This window comes from Stenella coeruleoalba (assembly GCF_951394435.1).
Source record: "Stenella coeruleoalba genome assembly, chromosome: 9".
Taxonomy (NCBI): Eukaryota; Metazoa; Chordata; class Mammalia; order Artiodactyla; family Delphinidae; genus Stenella; species Stenella coeruleoalba.
Window position 1 is genome coordinate 47,136,699 of NC_137155.1, and position 27,753 is coordinate 47,164,451.

The window sequence follows — 27,753 nt, forward strand, 5'->3', positions numbered from 1 at the left end:
GCAGTGGTTGCATCTTACAAAGCTGCAGATGTTGAATGGGCCTCCTTCAAAAAAAGGTAATCTCTTTCCCTCTTTACCCATTAAGCCAAAAGATGGTAACAACTTCCCCTGTGGCCAGTCCCTCTACACTGCACCATCCCTTGGTAGTTCTGTTAACTCTACTCAAAGTTCATTCATTAAACTTTCTTCAGTTAAACCACTTGGGAATATCATCAGATCCCTGTTGGAACCTTGTCTATTTTAGGAAAAGAAAAACAAAAGCCTTTTTAGAAATCACTGCCTTCGAGGAAAGCCAGGTTCCAAAACTTTCATAAAGCTTTACAAATATAACCCTGACACGAAAACTGCAAATTTAAGCTATAGCTTGAAACTATGGAACAGACAAGTTAAAACCTGTCACTATGACAAATAACAAGCATTTAAATTAATGACTGTGGAATGAGATCTACTTAACTTTTGCCTTGAAATTCAATGAGATTCAGGACAATCTGTTACTGAAAGGCTTTCTTTAAAAAACTGATTATTCTTAATACACTTTTCAAACAAATATATATACTTAATAATGAAATGGACAGCTATAGAAAAATACTTTGCAGATCAGCAACTTACCTCTTTGAACTTGTGACTGAGCTTGCTTGTGTCCAGGTCTGATGGGGAAAACATGTCCTCATTCTCAGGCAGCTCGAAGACTTCAATGGCGATGTCACTGCCAGGAAGAACAGGTCCTACCTCATCCTCCTCTTCATCTGTGGCATATTCTCCTGTCTGAAAGGAAGGGGATTTCAGAAATCCAGCTGTCCTTACCCATGTGGAGGTGGGTTATTTTAAAATATTTTATAAAAGAGAAATAAAATATGTCACCAAATGGTAAAAGTGTAAGTAGGCTTTTGAGTCAAGCATGCCTCATTCAGTCAATGTTACAAACAAATGTTAGTTCAAAAATCCAAAGTGACATGTCTATGCCATTTATAAGTGCATTTCTAAAAATCTAAGAGCATCAGCAGTATCTTTAGTAAAGCAACAAAACCTTTATTTTAAATCAAAGTGTTTGATGTTTTTACTAAATAAAATTATGTTGCTAAGGGAAATAAGTAATTCCTTTAAATTCCCAACACCTGTAATGAATAAGTCACCCAATATTGACAGCAGGGAAGAAGGAAGGGGAGACCAAAAGATTCATCGAGTTGGAAAGGACCTTAATTAAGCCTTACAAAGGTTTAGTAGATTGATTCTCCTAAGTTTTAGAGTTTAATCAACTCTGTTTCATTTGCTTGTCTAACTAACGTGGTGGTTAACTAGTGACCTGAAGAATTAACCAAAGGTTTCTAACTTACAGCCCACACAGGTGTATCGCTTTGCGTATACAGTACTACTTTAATAAATCTCAGCATTTTGGCAATGTTAAAAACTTTCACCTATTCTAGATTTCCAGTTTTTCTTGAGAAAGCCAAAGATCTGGCAATATAAGCACATAACGACATGATAACCACTGGCCAGAGTCAGCAGTCGTTGTCCCTTTACACAGGTACACTTTGTAATACACCATAACTTCCATAATTCATTATTCTAAGCTGTTAGCATCACTCCTTCGTGATACCCATGGGCACCTGTAGGTATATGAGTTCATGACCCTTGGAATAAATATTCCTCCTCACGACTAAGTTCCTTAACATTATTAGAAAGTAGCTCCTCTCCTGGCAGCATCAGGCTATGAGACTCTAATTCAAAATAATTGTTTGAAATCTATACCGTCTGATATAATTTAAAGATAAATCACTGAGTCACAGTGTTGAAAAACAAAGTTCATTTAATTCACCCCTGTTCCTTCAGGTAGTATTACATTTCATACATAAAACAGCTAGGGATTCATACTGCCTTTTAAAAAAAATTTCATAGCATACTGAGTGATCTATTCCTTTGATCGAAGAGGCTTAGCATCTTACTGTTATTTTTTCTTTTGGCTCTACACTATATTCTTCTTGCTAAACCTGAAACGGTATTTACTTGACTATGTTTGCACATGAAGGAAATCCAATCCTTAACCTCAACGTAATAATTCCTAATTTCTGCAAGACCATTAATGAATTGCCGTTCTGACTTCTCTCTTTCAGAGTAAAATAATTCTAGTTTCCTCGTAGGTCTCATTCTCTGTAATTGTCTTTGCGCCTGTACTCTGACTTCTCTCCAAGCTCTCGGTATTTTCTCTTAAATTGTGGTGTCCAGAAGTAGATACAGTATCTATTAAGGAATCTGGCGGGCATTGACCACGATGAACAAACAAAGGATGCCTCAGCATCCTCAGACTCTTTTTCCACACACAGAGACTATTAGCATGAAGACTTTGACTTTGGTGGCATTTGTGTATAGAAGTAAGGTCAGGATATTTCATACAGCGCAGTGATTTTCCAAACTGGTTACATGTTAGTTAGAAACCCCCTTCCCCCGCACAGCCCTAATATAATCAGCGATGCTTTGACTGAAAGGGAAAGAGGTGGATGGCCTCCATCTTTTTTTCTTTTAATTTTTTTAATTTTTGGCTGTGTTGCGTCCTTGTTGCTGTGTGCAGGCTTTCTCTAGTTGTGGTGAGTGGGGACTACTCTTCGTTGTGGTGCGCAGGCTTCTCATTGCGGAGGCTTCTCTTGTGGAGCACGGGCTCTAGGCGTGTGGGCTTCAGTAGTTGTGGCACATGGCACTTCAGTAGTTGTGGCTCAGAGGCTCTAGAGCGCAGACTCAGTAGTTGTGGCGCACGGGCTTAGTTACTCCGCATCACGTGGAATCTTCCCGTACCAGGGCTCGAACCTGTGTCCCCTGCATTGGCAGGCAGATTCTCAACCACTACGCCACAGGAAAGTTCTGGCCTCCATCTTTATACTATATAGCTCATCAGCACCTGGAACCCTAGGGGTCTTTAGAAACCAATCTGAAGGGAATTCCCTGGTGGTTAAGAATCTGCCTGCCAATGCAGGGGACACGGGTTGGATCTCTGGTCCGGGAAGATCCCACATGCCGCGGAGCAACTAAGCCCGTGTGCCACAACTACTGAGCCTGTGCTCTAGAGCCTCTGAGCCACAACTACTGAGCCCATGTGCCACAACTACTGAAGCCCTCACGCTCTAGGGCCCATGTGCTGCAACTACTGAGCCCACGTGCTGCAACTAGACCCAATGCAGCCAAAAATAAATAAAATTTTAAGAAAAGAAAGAAAGAAAGGTCTGAAGTCTTCTGCCAGTGTTCAGTAGGAGGGGCAGGACGGGAATAAAGATGCAGACCTACTAGAGAATGGACTTGAGGACATAGGGAGGGGGAAGGGTAAGCTGGGATGAAGTGAGAGAGTGGCATGGACTTATACATACTACCAAATGTAAAATCGATAGCTAGTGGGAAGCAGCCGCATAGCACAGGGAGATCAGCTCGGTGCTTTGTGACCACCTAGAGGGGTGGGATAGGGAGGGTGGGAGGGAGGGAGACGCAAGAGGGAAGAGATATGAGGATATATGTATATGTATAGCTGACTCACTTTGTTATACAGCAGAAACTAACACACCATTGTAAAGCAATTATACTCCAATAAAGATGTTAAAAAAATAAATAAAATAATAAAAGAGAAAGAAAGAAACCAGTCTGAAAATGTCTAAACTGGAAATACCATTTTAAGTGTCTTTGGCACTGGCAGGGCAAGGTAGCTGAACAGTGGGGCTGGTTGGTTCCAGATAGCTTCCATTCATGGTATGATTAGTTCCTATAAACCTTAAAAGGACTCTTAATTCCAGACTTGGTATTTTTTTTGTGTGATATTCTGTAAATTAATTCATCTCCTATTTATACATACTTTTAGAACTAATAGGTACTTTATGAATCCCAGTGATGTTATTAATAGAAAGGTAGCAAGGCTGGCAAAGTGCACAATCTCAAGATAACCGGATGAAAGTTTTGATTTAGGGATATAAAACTCTGTGCTTGTTTTTGACCCTATAGTTACAACTAGCAGCAAAGCCGGGTGTTTATTATGAAGGCCTAAGCCAGGTACATAAAATTCACTTCTACATCAAATCAATTTGATGACTATCATGAATGACTCAATAAAATCTTAAGTTAAATTTAAAGTCTGATGACAATGCAGCACATTTTAAACATAAGAGTTGAAATGAACAATTTGATTTCCCTTTGCCAGCTTGAAAATAGATACTTCTTCACCATATCTAAGGGAATGAACATAAGCCTGTGCCTAGGAGGGGGCCTAACCTATAACAGGATCTTAACAAACATTTTTAAAAGAATAAATCCAAGAACACCAATTCATTTACTTGGTAATATCTATAACCTGCTAAGGAAGTTTTCAATAATATCCAGAAAATGCACTGTAAAGTCATTTGATGAGAAGGCAGCATTCTATCATATTTATTTTTTTAATGCTCCTTTTAGTGAATAACAGGATAAGGGTTGTACAATATATACAATTCTTACCTCTAAGTATAATTCTGGCTTTGTTACCCATTTGAGTCATCAAAATTATCTCCATAAATGTAAGTTATTAATAATTCTTTTGATTCTTTTATTTTTTTTTACTCTACCGGTCTCTCTCCTCAACACCCAAATCACCTGCAATCTGCTAAAGTTTTTTATCTCTCATTTCATCTTTCCATTTACTAACGTTTTCTGTTTCTAATTAGTCTCATAAGCATCCTGAGGACAAAATGTATATTTTACTGTCTTGATTCTACTTATTACTTACTAGAGACTCTGGATAGGGCGTTTAAAAACGTTATATTGCCATTCTCTCTCGCAGATCATTTACCACTCCCATCCTAAATAGGCTTTAGAATAAAGGGTGCCTTTACTACAGAACCTCATAGACACCTGGAAGTTAAAAAGTTACATTTGGTAGACTTAGCATATGTGTTCTTCTGATTCTTTTATCTTTGTGGAAAATGGACATTATTTTTATGGTAATCTGCAAATAAAATAAATTACATGGAATGATATGTTAGCAGAATTTCATAAACCTCAAAATTAAATTGGACTTAATCTGACATTTACAGAGGAAGACAGACAATGTTGTACCCCCCAAAAGTTGCTACAACAAAGTATTTCCAGTGGTATCCAGGTCCTTCTCTTTATCTCTTTATTCTGAAAAGATTCAGCATCTTTCAAGTAAACAGAGACTCTTGAAAGTTCTTCGTCCCAACCTGCAAATCCACTTTAAATGAGGCAAGAATAGTTCTTGCCTTTTCATCTTCTTGTCTACCTTCTTGATTAATATCTTATACTCTTTAATGGCTTCCCATAAAGGGTCAAAAAAAGAATAGTGATTATTTTGTAACTTACTATGTGCCCACCACTGTACCTTCCTTAAAAAACTAATATAGGTATTACTGTACCGTGTTAGCTTGAGGAAACTGAGGTTCAGAGACTTTACCCAAGGTCAATTAGTTATGTTGCTGAAGCCTACACATCTAACATATTCCAAAGCCCATGCTCTTTCTTCTATGCTATCCTGCTTACAGTCTACAGAACTAAAGCTTTGTAAAAAAAAAAAAAAGATGGAAATACATTCCTTTCATTTTTCTCCAACCAAAAACCCTGGTGCATAATCCTGTGGTGTTGAAATTCACCCTCCACATCTTTGAACATTATCATTCAGTTCACTTTGAAGACTTGCACCTGCCTGCAATGAGCTCCAAAGTTCCTGTCCTCTTCTTTTCTCTCATAATATGCTCACCCTGGGCAAGCGCATAGAAGTCCCCTTCAAAAGGTTTGGCTCACAGGTATGCTGACTGATGTTTCATGCACTTTTTCTTATATAAACCAGAACCAGAGCATATAATCTATAGAATTAATGCAGTGTCTTAAAATGGATGAAAAAGGGCTTCCCTGGTGGCGCAGTGGTTGAGAGTCCGCCTGCCGATGCAGGGGACATGAGTTCGTGCCCCAGTCCGGGAAGATCCCACATGCCGCGGAGCGGCTGGGCCTGTGAGCCATGGCCACTGAGCCTGTGCGTCCGGAGCCTGTGCTCCGCAACGGGAGAGGCCACAACAGTGAGAGGCCCGTGTGCAGAAAAAAAAAAGGATGAAAAAGATTCTTGCAGGGCAAAATGAGTGCTAAGGTCCTCTAGATTTTTATGGTTTTTCTCTTTTACGTTTCCTTCTCACATCTAATTTTCTTGAGCTATCAGTCTTCACTGAATCTTTGCAAAGCATTGTATCTGCTTTCATAGACACAATTTCCTTTATACTCATATGCTATTGGGGGATTTAATATTTTATTAAAATACATAATTACAATGTTAAGTACAACTGACAGGTTCTGCCTCTTCTGGTGGTTCTGGTGGGACCAGAAGCATGTAGACATATTAGAGCCTTGAATACTCAGGAGGGCTGTAGATCTCAGTGTAGGTTTTACAGAAGGAACAGACAGTATCTGTTATAGTGGTGAGTTAAGTGGTGACCAATTAAAGCATCTTGGTTTTGAAGTCACGTAGGCCTGGGTTCAAATCCCGGCTCTTGATATTGGTAAAGTTAGTTTTCAGATCTAAGTTTCAATTTCCTCATCTATAAAACGAGGATAAAAATAGTTCCTTAGTATAACAAGGTTGTCATGACATTAAGTTAGATGGTACCTGTAGAGTGTTCAACACAAGGTCAGGAACATGGCAATGCTCAAAATAAGTGAGCACTGCTGCTGCTGCTGCTGCAGTACTTATACTACAACAGCAACAGGCTAAAGCCTTCATCAAATCTTGTAACCAGACATCTGCTAACTTTTGGTCTCATAAATATAATATCCTAGAAGACTTTGCCACATGAATCTTTTGAAAGCAAACTGGTCGGGCTTCCCTGGTGGCGCAGTGGTTGGGGGTCCGCCTGCCGATGCAGGGGACACGGGTTCGTGCCCCAGTCCAGGAGGATCCCGCGTGCCGCGTAGCGGCTGGGCCCGTGAGCCATGGCCGCTGGGCCTGCGCGTCCGGAGACTGTGTTCTGCAGCGGGAGAGGCCGCGGCGGTGAGAGGCCCACGTACCGCAAAAAAAAATAAAATAAAATAAAAAAATAAAAAAAGCAAACTGGTCATTTCTGAAGTAAAACTTCTCCTTTCCCTAAACCTGCTCCTCTTCTTGTATTCCCAGTTTTGGAGTAGGTACCAGCTTCTACCCAAGGCCAAGCAAACTTCCAGGCCTCTGTTCTCCTCACTGATCGACTCCACTCCTGCCCCAGTGGTCCAAGATGAATATCCATCTACTTAGCACATCCCGTGAAGCTGCTGGCATAAGACTCTTCTAACTCACTCCTTTACGTTTCCGTGGCATGCCTTCTGTCACTCAGGAAGCTTGGCTGTTTTTATACCTGCCTCCTCCCAACAACTTCTTTCAACTGTAGGTTCCCTGAGAATGCCAGGCATAATCTATCCCTGTGATCCCAGTGTGGCTAGCACACTGCTTGGCATACAGTAGGCACCGAACAAATGTTTGCTGAGTGAATTGATACAGTTTTAGTCACATCTGCACAGCACAGCAGAGCCTGATTTTCCTGTTAATTCTCAGCTTTCAAGTAAGAAATACAGTGAAGCACAGCTGCAGCTGGGGCCTAAATGACCCTTTTGGGGATTTTCTCTTGTTGTTAGGTTCAACCATTAGCAGTAATTTTTGCTGCAGCAATGTTTGTTCTGGTAAATTCAGGGAAACTAAATGGTGCTAATCATAAAAATAGCCTTAATTACGCAGTTTTTGTTGGAATTTGTTTACTGGAATTGAATTTGGTTATATATATTTTCAGACTCAGTTCTGTGGGAGAATAGAAGAGAGTTGCTTTTTCTCTGGAGGAGGAAGACCTCAAACTAACACTTTAAGGTTTAAAATTCCTAAGTGTGTGCCAACCACCCAGATGGCTTTCAGCAAAAGCATCCCCTTCTCTGCAAAGGCATCTCTCTTTCCATTTTCTGTCAGTTGACTTCTGTGTGTCCTGATTTTGTAGTGTTGGGCTACTTAGTCTCTTTTCACATCACTGGGAATAACAGCACCTTCTTCATAAGGTGGTTGGGAGAATTTCTAGTAGTGATATATTCAAAGTATTGATCATAGTGCCTAGAATATGCCAAATGACAAGATGACTTTATGACTACGATTATTTTCACTGTCCCTCGTTTCTCCAGGACAATGCCACAGAACAGTACAACAAAAAAAGAGCATGACTTGGGGGCTGGAGAGACCAGGGCCCCAAAAGAGAAAAAACAACGTCACAGCTGTATGATAGTGGGCAAGTCATTTAGCTTGTATCTTCCGTGATCTCCTCTTCTATAAAATGGTTCAAAAGATACCAATCTCATAGGTATTGAGAGGATTCAAAGAAATAAAATATGTAAAACATCCAACATGATAGCCCAAGATATATATTCATTTATCAAGTCATTCAAAATTTTCTTGTCAGTCTTTGTTCTCAGAATGTTTTCTGACATTGCACTCCATTCTTACTGTCTAGTCGCCAAATCAAGAAACATCTAAAATCTCTATCTTGATTACTCATAAGGCCTCTTGTGTTCCCTGCCTTCAGGTGCTCAGTGCCTCAGGTCACTGATAATACTGCTGGCAAATTATTCTTCCTAAAATTCTGATATAAGATTTAAGATTAAGATTTGCCTATAAAATCTTCTGTAACAATTCAAACGCACTTTTCCCTTCTTAAAATTGTTACAGCAATTGTGGTAGACCATTCAAAAATCAGAATTAGATGTTACGGAGTTTTAAAGTTTTTTTCTTTAGTTTTTTTCTCCCTTCCTTTTCAAAAGTATACTCCTCAAAAGCAGGGACTCTCTTTACCACTCTGGTAGGAAAGCTCTAAAATGACCCCTAATGATCCCTTCTTCCTGGGCAATCATGCTCTTGTATAATCCTTTCCCTTGAATGTGGACTGGATCTACAGACTCACTTCTTTTTTTTTTTAATTAATTTATTTTTTAGTTTTGGCTGCATTGGATCTTTGTTGCTGCACGTGGGCTTTCTCTAGCTGCGGCGAGCTGGGACTACTCTTCGTTGCGGTGCGTGGTCTTCTCATTGTGGTGGCTTCTCTTGTTGCAGAGCATGGGCTCTAGGTGCATGGGCTTCAGTAGTTGTGGCACATGGGCTCAATAGTTGTGGCTCATGGGCTGTAGAGCACAGGCTCAGTAGTTGTGGTGCACAGGCTTGGTTGCTCTGTGGCATGTGGGATCTTCCCAGACCAGGGTTTGAACCCGTGTCCCCTGCATTGGCAGGCAGATTCTTAACCACTGCGCCACCAGGGAAGTCCCTACAGACTCACTTCTAACAAGCACAATACAACAAAAGTGATGGGGTGTCACTTCTAAGATTAGTTTACAAAAAACTGTGAGTGGCGTCTCTTTTGCCTTCTTGCTCTTCAAAAACAAGCCACCATGTTGTATGTGGCCCCATGGAGAGGCGCACATCACAAGGAACTGATGTTTCTGGTCAACAGCCAGCAAGGACCTGAGGCTTGCCAAAAGGCACATGAGGGAGCTTGGAAGTAGATCTCCTGCATTCTGCCAACATCTGTGAGTGAGCTTGGAAGCAGATCTTCCTCCAGTTGAGCGTGTATATGACTGCAGCTCTGGCTGAAACCTTATTTTTGGCCTTGCAAGAGATCTTGAGTCAGAGGTATCCAGGTAAACTGACCCACAGATACTGTAATGTGTGAATACTTCTTATTTTAAGTTGCTGAGTTTTGGTGGTAATTTGTTATAGAGCAATAGAAAGGGGGTACTGCCATAACAAATATAGAAAAACAGGGAAGTCTGGAAACAGGCAGTGAATGAAGGCTGGCAGGAAGAATTTTTTTTGTGTGTGTGTGGTACGTGGGCCTCTCACTGCTGTGGCCTCTCCCGTTGCGGAACACAGGCTCCGGACGCGCAGGCCCAGCCGCTCCGTGGCATGTGGGATCCTCCCAGACCGGGGCACGAACCCGTGTCCCCTGCATCGGCAGGCGGACTCTCAACCACTGCGCCACCAGGGAAGCCCTGGCAGGAAGAATTTTGAAGAGTATGTTAAAGCAGCCTAAATTGCCTTGAAAAGACTGTAAGTGGAGATCTGGAAGGGGGATCCTTGCTGTGTAGTGGCAGAAAGCTTTGCCACATTATCACCTTCTGTAAGGAAAATGTAGGAAATATCCCTACTGAACCGAGTGAGCCAGGGAAGTAGATTTCCAAACAAAGTGCTGAAGGCGCTGCCTGATTTCTTCCTGCTGCTTCCACTAAAATATGACAAACAGAGATCAATTGAGAGGACTGTTGAACAGAAAGGAACCAAGACTTGATGGTTCTGAAAGTCTTGATTCTAAAATTAAGAAATGGCTTCCAAACAAAGTTCAAATCCAGGATACTGTCATGGTCTAAAAATGAAGCAGCAGCTGTGACCACAAAACTCTTTTGTTAAGAATTCTGAGCTTAGGAAACTCAAATTTTTTATAATAGGCGGTAAGCAAGTCTGTCACCTACCCTGGAGATACTATCTCTATTTTCCAAGGTTGTTCATTATACAAATATCATTGAAAAAATAATCTGAAACAAAGGCCAACATGCCTCTGCTCATAAGACATGCAGAGAAGTGAGAGAGCCATGGGGGAATTGTCTCCCAACAATATCCACCCTCATTTCTACACTATCTTGACAACTGGTGAATTTTTCCATGAGTATGACATTCCCTTGACTACACTGATAACTGTGACCAAGACTGGCTAGGACCAAAACTGTTCAGTCTGTCTCACAGCATATAATTAAAACTACTATTAAAAGAACTCCAAACAGCAGAATGAGCCCAACTTGCAGTACTGAGATCAACCATACTCGCCAGGCTTCCAGACTCTACTGGCTAAACAAATCCCATAAATGATCAGGGGTTACCTTAGAAATCCAGGTAGCTTTCTCCTTAAGCTTCTTCACTGAGTTTTCCACTTGGCCTAAGGTATTAATCCAGGTACAGCAGGAGGTATCGGTGATTGCACAGACTAGGCATTGGACCACAGGAGGAAATCTAGGGTTCAGGGCGATTCTATCACCCACCACTGGCCAGTGAGTTGAGGTCAACCTGAATGCCTTCCAGGATAGAGGTGGTGTCATTGATAACATCACCTAAAGTTTGGAACAAATTTTGAACCACCTTATCTAATTAAATGACTCCAAACCTAAGAATAATTGCATATAAATAAAAAGTCAGCTATCCCCCAGGAAAGCAACCCCGATTAACTAAGAACAGCCTCACTTCCGAGGGATCTCTAATGTCATCTGAGAGCTACATGATCTGATAATTACAGTATTTCTTTTAATACATGAAGGCCTCTTATGACTACCCCTAAGCTTCATGAAAAGTCTCAAGAGTGTGACCAATTGCCACAATTTGTTTCTATAGTTTGCCATCCTAAACTTTAATCTGTAATTTTCCAAGTGACAGACCAACAGGCTGTTGACAGAAGCTCAAAAATCAGTAAAAATATCACAAGGTTCCTCAAGGGGAGTACTGGCCAGAGTTATAAGTATGACCTTGAATTCTGCCCAGTGAGCAAAGTGACCATGTTCATTTTGGGGTCTGCATAGCTAGTGCTGAGGTTGGAAAGCCAAACAGGTGGAGTTGGACAGCTTGGCTGAACCACTGGTGAAACAAACCCAGGGATTTAAGGAAACCTCTATGAACCAAAGGCCTCATTGAGCTAGAGGCCTTGTTTCAGGAGGATAGTTGCAGATAGTTCCCCCCAAATAAAAAGCTGCTACTCGTTCATGTACATCTAAGATGCTGCTGGGCCAGGCTAGCAGCTTTCTTGAATCTGCCATTTCCATTTGACAAGCAAAGTCTGTTGGGCCCTTCCAACCTTATTCATCAGTGAGGTCAAGCTGACCCACATCAAACTGAGAATATTAGGCCAGAGAGTGACAATGCCTCCATGGGTCGAGCATTCAGGTTCAGTTTCCATAAGAGCTTAGCAGGAGGTTAAGAGCTACCCCATCTCCTCTTTCTTTGGTTGCTGCATCAGGCATGCAGTGTTGTGTTGAGAAACGGCCTGAGTATTCTGGCAGCCATTAAGTGTTTAAAATAAACTGCGATATACCCTTCTCTTCCTGTGATTCTATATTGTTTCTACTGGACCACCTGGAATAAAACAGGGAGAGTCATCTACATATCCTATCACTTCTCTATATGTGGCAATCCTTGAGTGGGAGAATCACCACTGTCACTAATGGCACAAAAAACTGCAGGCATATAAGAAATCAATTCCATTGCAGAGTTAGCAGTGGAAGAATAACAGCTTTACGCTGCATCTGCCAAAAGGGTCCCATCCACCCTTTAAAGGCCTCTCCAGCTTTCCTTCTTGCTTTGGACTCTGCCCAAACCACATCAGTTGAATCTGGATATTCTTTCTCACTATGGGATCAGGTGAGATGCTGACTGGTGAGCCAGCATCCACAGAACCATAAAGTTTGAGTGCCTCCCCTCCCAGTTTCCCAGTATATTCAAGGGGTTCATATAGCATTTGATCTCTCTGGAGGACAAAGAGATCTATCTTAGCCTGACCCCTCATCATCTTTCTCCTAAAAGCAGCTGAGGTTAGGGTAGTAAGAGGGGACATCAAGGGGCACGGAGGCAGGGCGAAGCTCTGTGCCTGTAATAAGGTGCCGTAATAATTCATTTCCAGTTATTCAGTTGATTTAATCATTCAATTTCATGTAATAAGTAATAGTGCATTTTCAGTTTTGAGCAGTGCAGTGGTTAATATGTTTTAACCAAACTTCCAATGTCTGTGCTCCACCTAAAGCACTATGCAGGGTGAGTCATCATTACTGATAGACCCATTTAGCTTCAGGGAGTTTTTGACTCAGAAGCCTTGTCCTTGACTCCTACAACAGGGACTCTGTTATGGCGTCCATCTCAATCTGGAGTCCAGTCATTAAGTGTAGTGTGAACATAAGGGATGGGGACGTTTTTCAAGTGGTAATGCTGACTGCAAGAATTTATCCAGATTGTTTTGAACAAAATAGTGTCTCATTCTCTGGTGAGTTACTTTTATCAGCATTATAGACCAGTTAGGACCCAAATATTCATCCATGGTTTACCACAGGAGTTTGTCAATTTGAAAGAAATCTCCCCGACAGGGCTAATCTTCCCTTATGGCAGTCAAGACCCACTGCAAAAAGCTTCACGACATTTTACTGTCTGAGTGAATCTAAAGTTGGCATGATAAACTGCAGGAGGGGTTGAGTCAAAAGGCAGCTCAACTGTTGCTATTTCTCCTTAACTAGCATTATGTTCCTTGTCCCATAATCTCCCCAGTGAACCAGCCAAAGTTTTAAGGATTTACCAGGCTTTTGACTATGACAATGACAAATTCCTTCCTTTCATGCTCAGTGTCAGTATGTATCCCTGTAACTGCTGTCTGAACAAGGTCAAGACCTTCTTCTAACCCAGAATGGGTCTTCATACTAGTTGATTTTTGTATCACGATTTTTGTGTTGGTATCTCAAGCCACAATTTCCAAAGAGTGATAAGAGAGCCAGAGGATTCCTGAACATGCAGGCATGTCAGTAGAGACACCCAGACATGCCTGGTAACCTGCATCTTTCATAACAGGCAGTAAGTATTACTGTCCTTGCTCGAGAAGGAAAGTCTACCTGTATCTTCCAAGACTGTTATCTATATAAACATTTGAACAGATAGTCTAGAACAAAGGGCAGTCAATGCCTCCGAAATGTTAGAGCCTTGGAGAGAATTGTTTCCTGATTTTTTTTTTACTTATCAGAGTCTTCTGGTGTTGACATTTTACCTGCTCAAATGAAGCACAGAAACCTTATTTCCCTTTACCCCAATTATTATTTAATGGAAAAAATGTCTAGAAAGTCAGCTGATTTTCAAAGTCCCTACAATATTATTCAGTTTACCTTTTCAAAGACTTTCCAACCATTATTCCTTTCTATATACTCAGCTCTGCAGGTAAACTGGTCTTTTTATTTCTTGAGCACACCTAATATTGGCCCAGCTTCTTAGTTACAGAAAACAAATAAACAATAACAAAAAACAACTTCTTGCAAATAAAAATTGAAACCACAAATCTCAAATTCATGCTTTTACTTTTGTATGTCCTTTGTTGTGATGATTCTTTTATACTATGGTTATCTGGCCTTTTGACAGATTGCCTTGAAAATGATTTAAATTCTTTACCATATATATTTATTGTTTCCACAGCAAAACAGCAAGCTTCTTGGGAGTATAAACTATATTTTTCTATGACTCAATATTCCTAATTCAATTCCTCTTAATAAATGATAGCTACTTACTAAGACATGAATGCCGTTGTCTTTAAATCTCTGATAAATATATTCTATATGAGGAGGGAACCAGTGATCCCTATTTTTCCCACTGAGATCCAGAACTAAACAGTCAATAGACCAAAGTAGACCTCTGTATTCAAATGTCACATTGTAATTTCAAATTGGCAGCCTTCCTTGAGTTTCATTTTACTTGCCAAGGAAACAATGAAGCACTTATTCTGATGCCAGCAGGACTGTGGGAAGAGACTAAGAGATTTGTATTTCCCTAAATCTTTAATCTGCAGAAGAGAACAACTACACTGACCAAGTGGCACATGTTATTATTATCTTAATAATTCTTTAATCTTACAACGAACTGAATCTTGGAAAATATGGTGTATTCATATAAAAATTGACTCATATGATTGCAAAAATGCTGATTATCACATAGAACCAGAAGTTACAGCTACAGAATTTATAGTAAACAAAAAAGTAAAACCAACAAAAATATTATTGATGGTATTTCTACGGATTATCTACACATTAATAATAAATATAATCTCAAACTTATAATTTCCTATGAGGGAGAATAATTTTACTCCTTTCCTCATTATGGCTATCTGGTGGTTTGTGGAAGCAATTTCTTCTTGAGAAGTGTCTGCAATACCAGGACTCAAAAGTCTTTACATCAGTTTTCCTGGCATCTTTAAACTGGACAACTCCAGCTCTGATTGCATCTAACCCTTCCCACAAACTCCCATTACCCTAGGCTATTTACAATGCATATTCTGTTCCAGCAGGTGTGAGGCTGAGTGGAGAAATCTGCAATCTTAAAGAAATACTATGAGAGTCCCACTTTAAGACACAGAGTCTCAAGTCATTTTATAGGTCCTTGGAGAGCAGAAATCATGTCATATTCACTTTATATCCACATAACTATTCAACATAAGCAATTGGACATGCCAGATTTTAGTTTTCTTCATTAAATATTGAGTTGACACAAAGAGTATTTATGAAATATACAAAAAGTATAATGAATAATGATGTAACCACCACCAATTAACTAACAACTTAAGGAGCAGTACCACTACATTTCAATTATAATCCTCTCTGTGTGCCTCCCTGATTCTATTTTAGTCGCCTGCCCTTCGGAATAATTCTGCTGAATTTTATTATTCTTGTTGTTCTTTAGTTTTACTATATTTTTTTAATGACTAAACAATATATCATTAATTTTTACGATTTTAAACTTCATATAAATGTAATCATGTATTCTTCTGTGCCTTTCTCGTTTTAATGGTATGCTTCTGAAATTCCTCTAACTGTTGTGCACTGCAGAAACAACTTCTGTGTATCGTTCCACTGAATGAATATACTACAATATATTTACCCATTCTCTTCTTCATAGAAATGTCAGTTGTATCCAATTCTTTTCTATTACAAGAATGATATTATACATGTCTTACACCTCATGAATTTAAGAATTTTACTAAGGTGTTTAGTAAGAAATATAATTGTTGAGTCAACTTTACTAGATAATGCCAAATTGTTTTTCAAAGTGAATGGGCCTATTTATACTCCTACTGCAGAGAATAAGAGCTCCTTTTACTCCATATCCCCACCAAAACTTAAAATATCCGATTTAAATCAATTTAGTAGGTAGGAAATAGTATTTCATTTTGGTTTTTAACGTTTACATTTTGATTCCTAATGTTTGGGCATCTTTTCATGTATTCGTTGGCCACTGAGATTTCTTCTGCTACGATATGACTATTCAAGCCAATAGCCCATAAGCAGTCTTTCCCACTGGCTCTTGGAGGACTTTTTAGATAATTCTCTTTCAGTTATTTAGTTTTCAAATATTTTCTTCCAGCTTCTGGTATGTCTTTTTGCTTTCACAAAGGCATTCTTTTGATGAATAAAAGTTCTTAATCTTAATGTCAATTTTCTCAATTGTTTCCTTTATGGCTTTGCTTTTCTTAAGTGTTCCTTAACGTAATGACCATTTCTTACACTGAAGTCTTAAAGATATTCTTGTACAGTCTTCTAAATTTTTTGGTTTTGCTTTTCACATTTGAGTAGTTAATCTGCCTGGAATGTAGCCCATGGGGCTCTAGCTTTACGATGGAGTTCTTCAATTAGAATTCCACTTTGGGTGGGCCGTGGGCTTTTTCTATTGTAACCCAAAGCAACACCAATTACAGTATAATCATAATATAGAGAACACTTAGGATAAGTATGACATTATGATAGAGATATGAAAGAAGCCAGACATTAAAAAGTATGTACTTTATGATTCCATTCAAATGACATTCTAGGATTGACAAAATTATAGTGTCAGAAAGCAGACTGAATGCTTTTTTGGGGCTGAGAGTGACTGCAAAGTTCTATAAGGGAACTATTTGAGGTGATGAAAATGTTCTGTATATTTATTGTGGTGGTGGTTATTCATCACACGGTTAACCTAAACACATATGAAATTGGTGCATTTTATTGTATATAAATTATTCTTCATTAATGTTGATTTTAATATGTGAAATATGGATATATAGTAATAAAAATTATCAAATTATACAGTTAAGATCTGCACATTTTGTTCTATGTCAATAAAATAATTTTCAAAAACCCCTTTAAAAACCAGAATTCCAGAAATCAATTAAGAGTTTTTACCACCACCCTTACTAGCATCAATATCAGTTTAAAATAAATGGAGCCCTTATCAGACCAGGTAAACCTCCACAGTAAGGCATCTTCAGGACGTCAGTCCTTGGTCAGGTCACCATTTAGTTTTTCCTGCTGATGAAAATGTATTTCTATGATTGAAGCCTATTTCTAAGTTAATACAATGGGCAGGAGAAGATGGTTATCTATGCAGTATTGATCTTGGCATCATTTAGGCCATTTCAACTATTCTATTTCTACTACATGTTTATTCATTTATGACTAAAAAGTCATGTCAATGTGAATCACCAGGTTGCCATTTCTAAGGTCCTAAAGGTTTTCAAGGAATGAAATAAGCAAATTTATTTTTTTGGTTTTACATGCAGAAGATTTTGGTGCAGTGTGATAGAGATAGGGTCTTCTTGTAAATTCATGGTCTCTCAAAACAATTAAAATGTGGTAGCAAAAGCCCACAGAACGTTGCTAAACCCCAAAGTGCCAAAGACAAGTACAGCTTATTCCTTCAGCCCTTTCCCTATCTTCAATCTCTAGTCTAACTAGGTTTGACATTTCTTTTATCTTTGTATTGTATGCCATTCTTCCTTCACTATTTCAGATTATGCTCCTAACTAAATTTCATTCTCCTCATTTAACTCTACTCTCCACTTTTCATCTTAATATCCTTTGGGTGATTCAAGTCAGTTCAATTTCTTGGCTTCCTCTAATCTGCCCAGTGCTGTGCTCATCCCTGTATGTATTAAAAATCAACCAGCTGGGCTTCCCTGGTGGCGCAGTGGTTAAGAGTCCGCCTGCTGATGCAGGGGACACGGGTTCGTGCCCCGGTCCAGGAAGATCCCACATGCCGCAGAGCGGCTGGGCCCGTGAGCCATGGCCACTGAGCCTGCGCGTCTGGAGCCTGTGCTCCGCAACGGGAGAGGCCATAACAGTGAGAGGCCCACGTACCGCAAAAAAAAAAAAAAAAAAATCAACCAGCTATCGAGACCTGTCATTGAAGACATTACAAGCTTATGGGTAAAAAATGATAGAGAGCGATACACAAGGTGCTACTGACTCAATTAAGAAAGGGCCCTCAGCCCAGCTGAGAGAGCCCAGGAAAGCTTTTTGGAGGAGACAGATGAAATCTAAACAGAGACCTGAATGGTGAACAGGATTAGTGGGCACAAAAGAGCAACAAAGAGTGTATGGAATGACATTCAAGGTAAAGAAAACAGGAGGAGCAAAGGCATGGGAAACCACAGGATCCTTATGGCCCACTGGAAAGTTAGTCAGTTTCTCAAGCTAATAAGGCCCATCTCTCACTATGCATTTTAGCATTTTAGAGCTTTTTGGTAAAAAATTATATTCAATTTATAAATGCTTTTAAAGTTGGAAAAAATGCTATCATTTGTGTTTGTTTCTGTGACATTTCTGTAACACTGCAAACTCTGTGGTTCATCACTGAATTGTTCTATCATGGTTTCTAGAAAGTACAAAGTCTATAATCTCAGAGGAATTTAATGGCTTAGAAGTACTTGATAAAGTGTATCTGATATTTCATATTTGGCTCATGAATTAATATGACAATGTGGTAGTTGGAAAGAAAATAAGAAAACATATTCAAATCACTTGAATTATGATAAACAAAATAAAACGAAAAAAATGAGCTACAAAAAGATGGCATTATTTAGGCAAAGGTTTCTATTCTAACTTCTAATTTCCCTTTACAATGCACATCTTCCTGTCTCTGCTCCATGTTATAAATAATAATATTTCTATACACAAAGAATATTTCTAGAGAGGGCCTTTCAAGTAGAGGAAGATGTCCGCCTCCTGGGGATAGTGCATTTATGTGGGTGTATATGTGCATGTGCACACATGCATGTGCACACTGCTTAGGTAAGACCAAGAATGGATACAGTCTTTAACTGAATGTCTTCCAAGCACCTTATGATTCTGGGTTTCAATTACAATGACCACTACTATAGATTTGGGGATCACAAACCAAAGGACATAATTAAATTAAATAATTTTAAAGGTCCAGTCAAACTGGAGTCTGTAAACAAGCTGTTTTTCTTGTTTTGTACTTCTTCTATTCTTCTGTTTCCTCTGATCACCATAAAGCAATCTCCCTTTTAAATATACCTGACTTTCCATTTCTAAGTTATTCTGTCACTGTTACTGGCAGCTAAAGATAGTGAGAATTAGTTTATGATTTAAAGTGTAAAATCTTTTTACACATTTTAGTATGCCTACCATATAAATTGTGCAAACAAGTACTATTATAATTTAAATATATATACATTTAGTTTTTTGAAAAATTAAGAACTTTGTATCAAACGATCCTTTTCTAAAAAAATAATCACTGGATTTAAAGATAATATAAGTCACCGTGTATGTTATATTTTATGAACATCATACAGCTCTGTTGTTGGATATCTTTTTCTTCCCTTTAATATAAATCAGAAAATATTTAAAATGTTAGGGGTTTAAAATACCCATGGTTAAATATTAGGAAGTGAGCCCAAATTGCAGAAACTGTGCCTAAAATATGTGCTATGTTTCAGAGTTAATTATTTTTCAATTGGTTATTTTCAAACTATTATTCAACATACAAAACACATGGCTCTAGAGAAGTTCTTCCAAGCACAGAGCTAGTTAATAAGACACACAGAATATTTAACTTCACACATGAAAGCAGGAAGGTACAGATAAGCATTATTTTCCACCAAAAAACAAACCTTAAGGAAATAGTTGTTATTGTTATTGCAGTTGCCAGACACTCCTTGCAATTCAGCCACAGTGTTCTAAAATGGTTGACAACAAAAATTAAAAAAGGCTTTTTCCCCCACTAGAGAGAGCAGCCTAATGAGAGAAAAAACACTGAAGTTCCAGTGCTTGCTGTAACATGAACTTTCAAGAACTAATACCCCTAACGCTTAGTTCCTTAGCCCTATACACACAGCATAAAGCCAGTTCACATTACTAAAAGGCCATCCATAATAACTGCAGTCTCTTGTTCACACGACACCAGCTGCTTCCAGACAGGGACAGCAAACAGCATGAGTCAAGTTTAATGTTATCCCTTTAATGCTTTTCACATAAAAATTACATTGTTGTAAACCTTTAACACATGCAAACCATAGCTTCCATTGTATTTCTGCCTCTAATTATTACATATTAACACAAGCAATAAAAATGCATATCCATGTAGGCAGTTGCTCTAAATGGTATTCAATACTCTAAAAGATTCTAAAAAAATAATGTTGTCATGATACAGTTGTTAATAATTTCTAGTAATAAAAACAAATTATGAAAGAAAGATTAAGTTATATTTTAAGAGAAGGAGCCTTGGTTTCTGGAGTGATGATTAATCTTGCTTTGAACTACTACACAAAGCGGCTTTGAAATGCCATATATACTCTAAGACTTTAAAGTGTAATAAATATTATATTTAAAGAAGCAAGACCAAAATAATCATATAATTTAAAAAGTGTATGTAAAATAATTCATTTTAATGTGAACGACCATTATATACTTTCTAATTTAAAAAAGTGGTACAGTACCAGTTCATACTTCATTTCCAGTCTGAGCCCACAGTGTTTCACATTGCATATTGCTCTTTGATAGAAACAGATACCGAAAATATACATACATGACCTACGCTACACAAAACATATACCAGAATTACATCACCTCACCATGAAAAGGTAAACATTGGTAACTGTGGCGTATGAATGGAAATTAAACTTGTTATTGAAAATAAAATCTAGTTGAAAAATTTACCATACCCCCAGAATTTCGTGGGATAGTGCTGACTGTCTGAGGGGTTTACTGAAATCCTCCATGGTTACCTTTCAGATTGTTTAAAAAAAAAAAAGGAAAGAAAGAAAGAAAAAGAAATAAACAATAATTCTATAAATCCAGAAGTACAATCACCCAATCACAGATATATTCAGATCTACGTTTAAAATTTTTCAGTGGTTCAGATTTATACCTCCCTCTTCTTTATAGGATCCTCCCTTTTATTTTTCAGCCTTTAGGCAGAGCCATTTTAACTTTTTTTAAAAATCATAATGTTTAACAGAGAATGAACAGAAACAGGAATGCAATTCTAACTGAACTGGGTGTTTGCTTATTTTAAACTCTATTCTAGTTTAAATATTTGAAGGAAAAAACCCCAGAAAAATCAGAAATTTAAATGAAGTTTGGGTATTATCTATATATTTTAAATTCTACTGGAGTATGATTTATAATTTCTTAAAACATTAAAACAGATATATGTAAGCACACACAATACATAGTAAGGTATTCTTAACCCTAAATATGGTTCTGATAAGACGCCCACTGAACTTTTACAATTTCAGGATATATTTCTCACATTGCAATGTTTTCCCTGTAGGCAATTCAAGCAAGCAACTCCCCTCTGTCAATGTGACAAGTTCCAAGTTAGAATCAACCTTGGATTATTTGACCAAAACCAGAGCTATCTATTCTTCAGCAGACAAAGCTGATCTAAGTGCTGGCTCTGGAAATTAGTTGGATGAACATGGTTGTTCTGCATTTAATTAGAGGTTTTCCTGGCTGGCCCAGGGAATGTCACAGGGGATATTATCAAATAAAAACGATTCTAACTTTGAAATCACAGGATGATTCTATAAATGATAAGAAAAACAAGAAACCAAGTGATTGATTACACAACTCAGGGTTAACAAAGATATGTAAATCAATAAATTGTTCAATTACATATAAAATTAAATCAATTATTCAAGGACCATTTACTCACTCGATAACAAATATTGGTTCTTCTCATTTCCATTATGTCTCTTACTTTTCATTAACACAGAGACAGAATAAATAAAAAATAAGAACACTCAGATCAATCAATTTAACAATATCTGGTTAAACTGTAACCAGATAGTAAAAAATTAGTAAAAAAATGAATTTAATCAAGTAAATAAATTAACATGTGTACACAAAAGTAGATTTTTACTATTTGCAGGGTGTTCATCTCTCCGATGTACAGAAAATTAATGGTAGGTTTTAACTGGGCATGCTTTGGTGAGGCAGTGTGTAACACACAAGAAAGGGAAAAAGGTAGGTCAGAGAGGAACAGGAGAGAGAAAGAAACAATGGGAAAGGGTTCCTTGACCTTTTCAATAAAGTGAAGGTTACTTGAAGTAGCATAATAGCAAGCACCTGCTTTCTATTTCTACAACTTACAGACAGAAGAAAAAGTTTAACCTAAAGCTAAACTCTGTTTTTTTTGTAAAATAGCTGTATACTTAGCTATTCTTCCCTTTAAGCCCTATCTTCATAGGCTACTTCTGAATTAAGTATTTACCTATAGTAAAATAATTCTGCAAGTCTTCAATCCCCCTATTATTAGAAATATAGAACAAAGAATTACAGAACCTAAGTATTACAAGAAACTCCATAAGCCAAAACAGGAATCTTCCTTCCAGCATCTCTTGTTCCCCAGTTACTCTGTGTGTGCCTAAAAACAGACAGACCCATCAGTCTACTCCATTCAAAATCAGCAGTGTGTTGCAAAGAGTCCAGGCCTTGGAGCCAGGAAGACCCTGTTCCCATCCTAAATCTGGCAACTACTAGCTATACCACTAGAAAAAGCCTCAATTACTACGTTTTTAGAAAAAAAAAGAAAAGATTCTTCTGCTTGCTGTAAAGATTACATGAAATCATGTAGGAAAGGCACCTGGCCTAGTGCCTGGCACTGAATATTTATTTACCTTCCTTGCCCCTGAGAGTATCTGCTCAGGTGACAATCAACTAACTCTGCTTTCCTTATAAAAACAGGCAAACAAACAAACAAAATCCATATGATGTACTCCTAAGTATAAGTGTTGAATGATAAATATTCCTTTTGCATTTAGTCAAATTTTTAAATTAGAGAAAATCTGATATTAAGAAAAAGCTTTAGCTGCTTAAGTTGAAAACCTTGGGGGATGAATATGATCATTTCCTCAAAATAACTGGAGGAACTATGTAGTAAATGATCTAAAAATTTCAGTTGGGAAGCCTCAATGAAAGAACTATCTTATTTTCCCTCTTTCCTTGCTACACCTGATGCTTCATTTCACAGGCTCATGGAATATTAGAAACTGGAAGGAATTTAGAGATTTAGCCCAATACCTGTACTTTAAAGCAAAGACAGCTGAGGTCCACAGAGACTGAAAAATTTGGCTTCCTCACCTTCCACCACTTGATGTCACCCGTACTCCCCTGAACCTCAGATCCAAATTCTTTCTAACAGAGTGAGCAGGTAAAAGCCAAACCTGCCGAGAATGATTCTACAATCCTAATTCAGGCCTGAAGCCAAAGCAAATCAGTGTCTCTGATAAAACACAAAACTGAAAACTAGGGAAGATGAAAGTTCAAATATTTGAGGAAATCACTTTTTTAGTTTCGAAATCCCAGATAACATTTTCATATATAATACCTTAGTATAGTAAAAAAACAAAAACAAAAAAACTTGCCATTTAAAATGAATTCTGAACGTGAAAAACTAAATCAACTAAATAGAATTCTAAGAAACTAATTCACTCAAGTGAAGAATTTCTAATGTTTACTCTTAGATTAACAGTTAACTGAAGCACCATCTTAAAATTTTCTACTATAATAGAGAATACATCCTCACTATACTACAAACAGATGAAAAATTAAGATACATTTGGGTTAGAACACTCCAGACTAAAAATACATGAAAAATATTTGAATGTCTCTTTATTGATCTTCACTAGGTCCTGGCTAGAAACCAAGAGAAGTTCTGGAAAAAGAATATATTCAGATGAGTAGAGGTTGAACATATGAAGTTACACTATCCTTATTTATATCAGCTAGTATGAAAAAGAGTATTTGTTTTACCTGAATATTTACTATGTTTATGAGGTATGAAATACTGCAACTAAATTGTTGACGGATCCTTTGACATGCCAATGTGAAACATATGCATGTTTAAACATGTTTATAATAAAGCATGTTGTCCCATTTTATCAATGTACATTTGGCATTTACATTAGAAATAGACCAGCATCTGTATTATATTACAACACACAAGGGTTCCATAGAGAAGTTTTCACTTGGGGGTTAGCTTCTATTCATTTGCTTGATCTTCTGCAGAGAGCAGGATGCAAAATTATTCCAGTATGTATCTACTCTATGGAATATGTGCTGGTGGAAAAGCTTTGTTCTGCATTATGTTAGCACAAATCATAGTGAGCAGATCCAAAGAACTTTCTCTTCCTGGGGGGGGGGAAAACCTGAAAACACTCAGCAATTTTCAGTACTTTTCTGTGTATGTTTGTGTATGTATATGTGCCTTTTCACTCAATGTTTACCAATTTAGAAAATTTAGAAAAAATTGAAAAAATATAAAGCAGAGAGAGAAAATCACCTAATTCCAACAAAAAGATAGCTACTATTCACATTTTGGTATTCTTACCCTTTTTTGTTTCAGTGAATTTATCTTAATACTGTGGTAAAAGAGGACTTATTTGATCCAGAAGTCTTCATACTGTAAATATGATACAATTACTTGATTGATAAGCTAATAACAAACGCAAGTAATATTTCCTTTCTGTGAGTTGAATGTCGACACATCCTCCTTGAGAAACTGCAAAGACCTGTCATACTGTTATACGGTAAAGAGAGGTTTATCAAGTAGGGATGAAGTAAGAAGAAATGAAGGAAAAAGAACGTTTGCAAATGCAACTTACCTCATCATCGTCGGCATCATACTGGGCATAGTGCTGTTCAAGCAGCTCTCTCTGGCGCCTTTCTTGTTCCAGCGTTTGGCTTATCAACTGGGCAACCTCACTCACTTGTCCTGGTTTTTCTCGCCCAATAACAAATCTATACGAAGGTTAAAGAAAACTGATATAGTTAGACTCTCCAGCAAAAAGGAATGCTAAGAAAAGTAACCAAGCTTCATACTTCATCAGGGTACATCAAACCTCAAAAAAATAATACTACCTATATTTTTTGAAAGGTATGCCTGGGTAGAAGAAGAGGTTAGCTGAGCAATTAAAGTGATTTTTTCAGCCACAGCCCAAAGGAAAAGAAATGGGAAAAGTAAAGGATCATAAAAAATTATTACTTTAGGAGAAGACAAAACAGATGTAATCCATTCTACAGTACTTTACACATTTTTGATGCCCTGCAAAATGAAAGCAAGCTCATAATTTACTGTACCATTGAACTTCAGAATCATTTTCATAATTATGTCCTCTTTATAATGCAAAAACTACTTCAAAAATATTTTGAGGTATGGCATACCCTATGTGAGTAAATAAATAAAGAGGCACTGACCTGTTGCTAAGCAATTGTAACTCTGGAGATAAGAAAAAGAAGGGGAAACAAATGTACTTTTTGTTTTTGTTTTTAAAATGAAAAACTAAAATAAGGAGAGGTGGCAAATTAGTTCATTTCTTTTGGAGAAAGACGCTATGAGGAAGGATGTGGCCTCAAGAAATAAAGAGTCAAGGTGAAATATCTGTTGATACTAATTCCTATAAGTATAAAGAAAAAAACAGGAAAGCCATTTACTTATTGCCAGCTAGTCACTTATGATACACCCTCATTGATCCTATGTTTCTTCCTCAACAAATTAATATTCACTTTTTAACATCTTTTCACACTAATATATGGTTCTATTTTTCTAAAAATACAAATAATATGTCTCCATGATATAGTTTCCATATATTATTTAACTTCATTATTTTGGATGTAACTGTTTAATCTTGCTTCTATGCTTAAATGATGATTTCCTCTGATTATAATATGTTGCTATTTTCAATTACAATTTTAAATGAAATACTGTACCATTCTCTGTACAAATTCACTAAAGGTCAAAATTTTTATACTTGGATGTTAGTAATTAAATGTCTTTTTAGAAATATTTTTATGTAGTTTCAAACAGGACTTTTGAAATTATGCTTGGGTGTTCATTTATCATCTGAGTTATTTTCCTTTGGGAAATTACTAATTATTGAGTTATAATAACTGTTTATATATTCTGGATATATATCCTTATCTATAAATGTTATAGATACATACACATACACAGATACATACATGCACACAAATCATATATGCATATGTTTATTATCTTCTCTCAATCTGTGCCTTGCTTTTTCATCTTCTTAATTATGTCTTTCAAGGAAGTCCAGTTTATCGCTTTTTAAAAGATTGTGCCTTGTGTTTCCTACCTAAGAAATCTTTTCCTGATTTAATATTGCTGAGATTTTTCTCCCATTTTTCTGGTTAACGTTTTGATTTTTTATTAGGTATGCAAAATCTTTCAAACTAATTTTCATGCATGATGCTTGGTAAGGGGGGAATTTCATTATTTTCCAAATGAGTAACCAGTTGTTTCCATACCATTTCTTAAAAAGACTATTCATTACCACCACTTGAATTACTCAGGGACATTTGTTGCAAATCAATTGACCATGTACTTGTGTGCTGATTTTTGGACTTGCCAATCTGTTCCATTGATGTATTTATCCTTGTACCAATACAACACTGCCTTGATTACTATATAGTAAATCGTGAAACTAGGTGCTATGAGTTATCCAACTATGTATATCTTTTTCAAAATTATTTTGACTATTCTAAGTTATCTAACGTGCTATATAACTTTTACAACCAGCTTGCCAATTTCATTTAAAAAGCCCATTGATGGGTCCACTTCCGGGAAGATGGCGGAAGAGTAAGACGAGATCACCTTCCTCCCCACAGATACACCAGAAATACATCTACACGTGGAACAACTCCTACAGAACACCTACTGAACGCTGGCAGAAGACCTCAGACCTCCCAAAAGGCAAGAAACCCCCCACGTACTTGGTTAGGGCAAAAGAAAAAAATAAACAGAGACAAAAGGATAGGGACGGGTCCTGCACCAGCGGGAGGGAGCTGTGAAGGAGGAAAAGTGTCCACACACTAGGAAGCCCCTTCGAGGGCGGAGACTGCGGGTGGCGGAGTGGGGGAGCTTTGGAGCCACGGAGGAGACCACAGCAACAGGGGTGCGGAGGGCAAAGAAGAGATTCCAGCACAGAGGATCAGGGCCGACCGGCACTCACCAGCCGAGAGGCTTGTCTGCTCACCTGCCGGGGCGGGCGGGGCTGGGAGCTGAGGTTCCGGCTTCAGTCAGAGCGCCGGGAGAGGACTGGGGTTGGCGGCGTGAACACAGCCTGCAGGGCATTAGTGCACCGCCGCTAGCCAGGAGGGAGTCCAGGGAAAAGTCTGGACCTGCCGAAGAGGCAAGAGACTTTTTCTTCCCTCTTTATATCCTGGTGCCCGAGGAGAGGGGATTAAGAACGCTGCTTAAAGGAGCTCCAGAGACGGGCGCGAGCCGCGGCTAAAAGTGTGGACCCCAGAGACAGACATGAGATGCTAAGGCCGCTGCTGCCGCCACCAAGAAGCCTGTGTGCGAACACAGGTCACTATCCACAACCCCTTCCGGGGAGCCTGTGCAGCCCGCCACTGCCAGGGTCCCGGGATCCAGGGACAACTCCCCCGGGAGAACGCACGGCGCACCTCAGGCTGGTGCAACGTCACGCCGGCCTCTGCCCTACCCCCCCCCCCCCTCCCCGGCCTGAGTGAGCCAGAGCCTCCGAATCAGCGGCTCCTTTAACCCTGTCTAGTCTGAGCGAACAGACACCCTCCAGCGACCTACACGCACAGGCGGGGCCAAATCCAAAGCTGAGCCACTGGGAGCTGTGAGAACAAAGAAGAGAAAGGGAAATCTCTCTCAGCAGCCTCAGAAGCAGCGGATTAAAGCTCCACAATCAATCTGATGAA

The 27,753-nt window shown here is 38.4% G+C and overlaps 1 protein-coding gene across 8 annotated transcripts in view; it reads right to left on the reverse strand.

Moving 5' to 3' along the window:
* Nucleotides 1-27,753, reverse strand: part of PPP1R9A (protein phosphatase 1 regulatory subunit 9A) — a 320,981-nt gene that overhangs the window by 78,748 nt on the left and 214,480 nt on the right. For 5 of the 8 annotated variants that reach the window (XM_079932585.1, XM_079932582.1, XM_079932579.1 and 2 more), the window contains exons 6-8: nucleotides 24,666-24,801; nucleotides 20,721-20,783; nucleotides 610-765 (exon numbers count right to left, since the gene is read on the reverse strand). In XM_079932585.1, the coding sequence (XP_079788711.1) occupies nucleotides 610-765; nucleotides 20,721-20,783; nucleotides 24,666-24,801 (355 nt within the window). The remainder of the gene's footprint in view (nucleotides 1-609; nucleotides 766-20,720; nucleotides 20,784-24,665; nucleotides 24,802-27,753) is intronic. The other 3 variants (XM_079932586.1, XM_079932584.1, XM_079932583.1) reach the window with 1 other exon arrangement.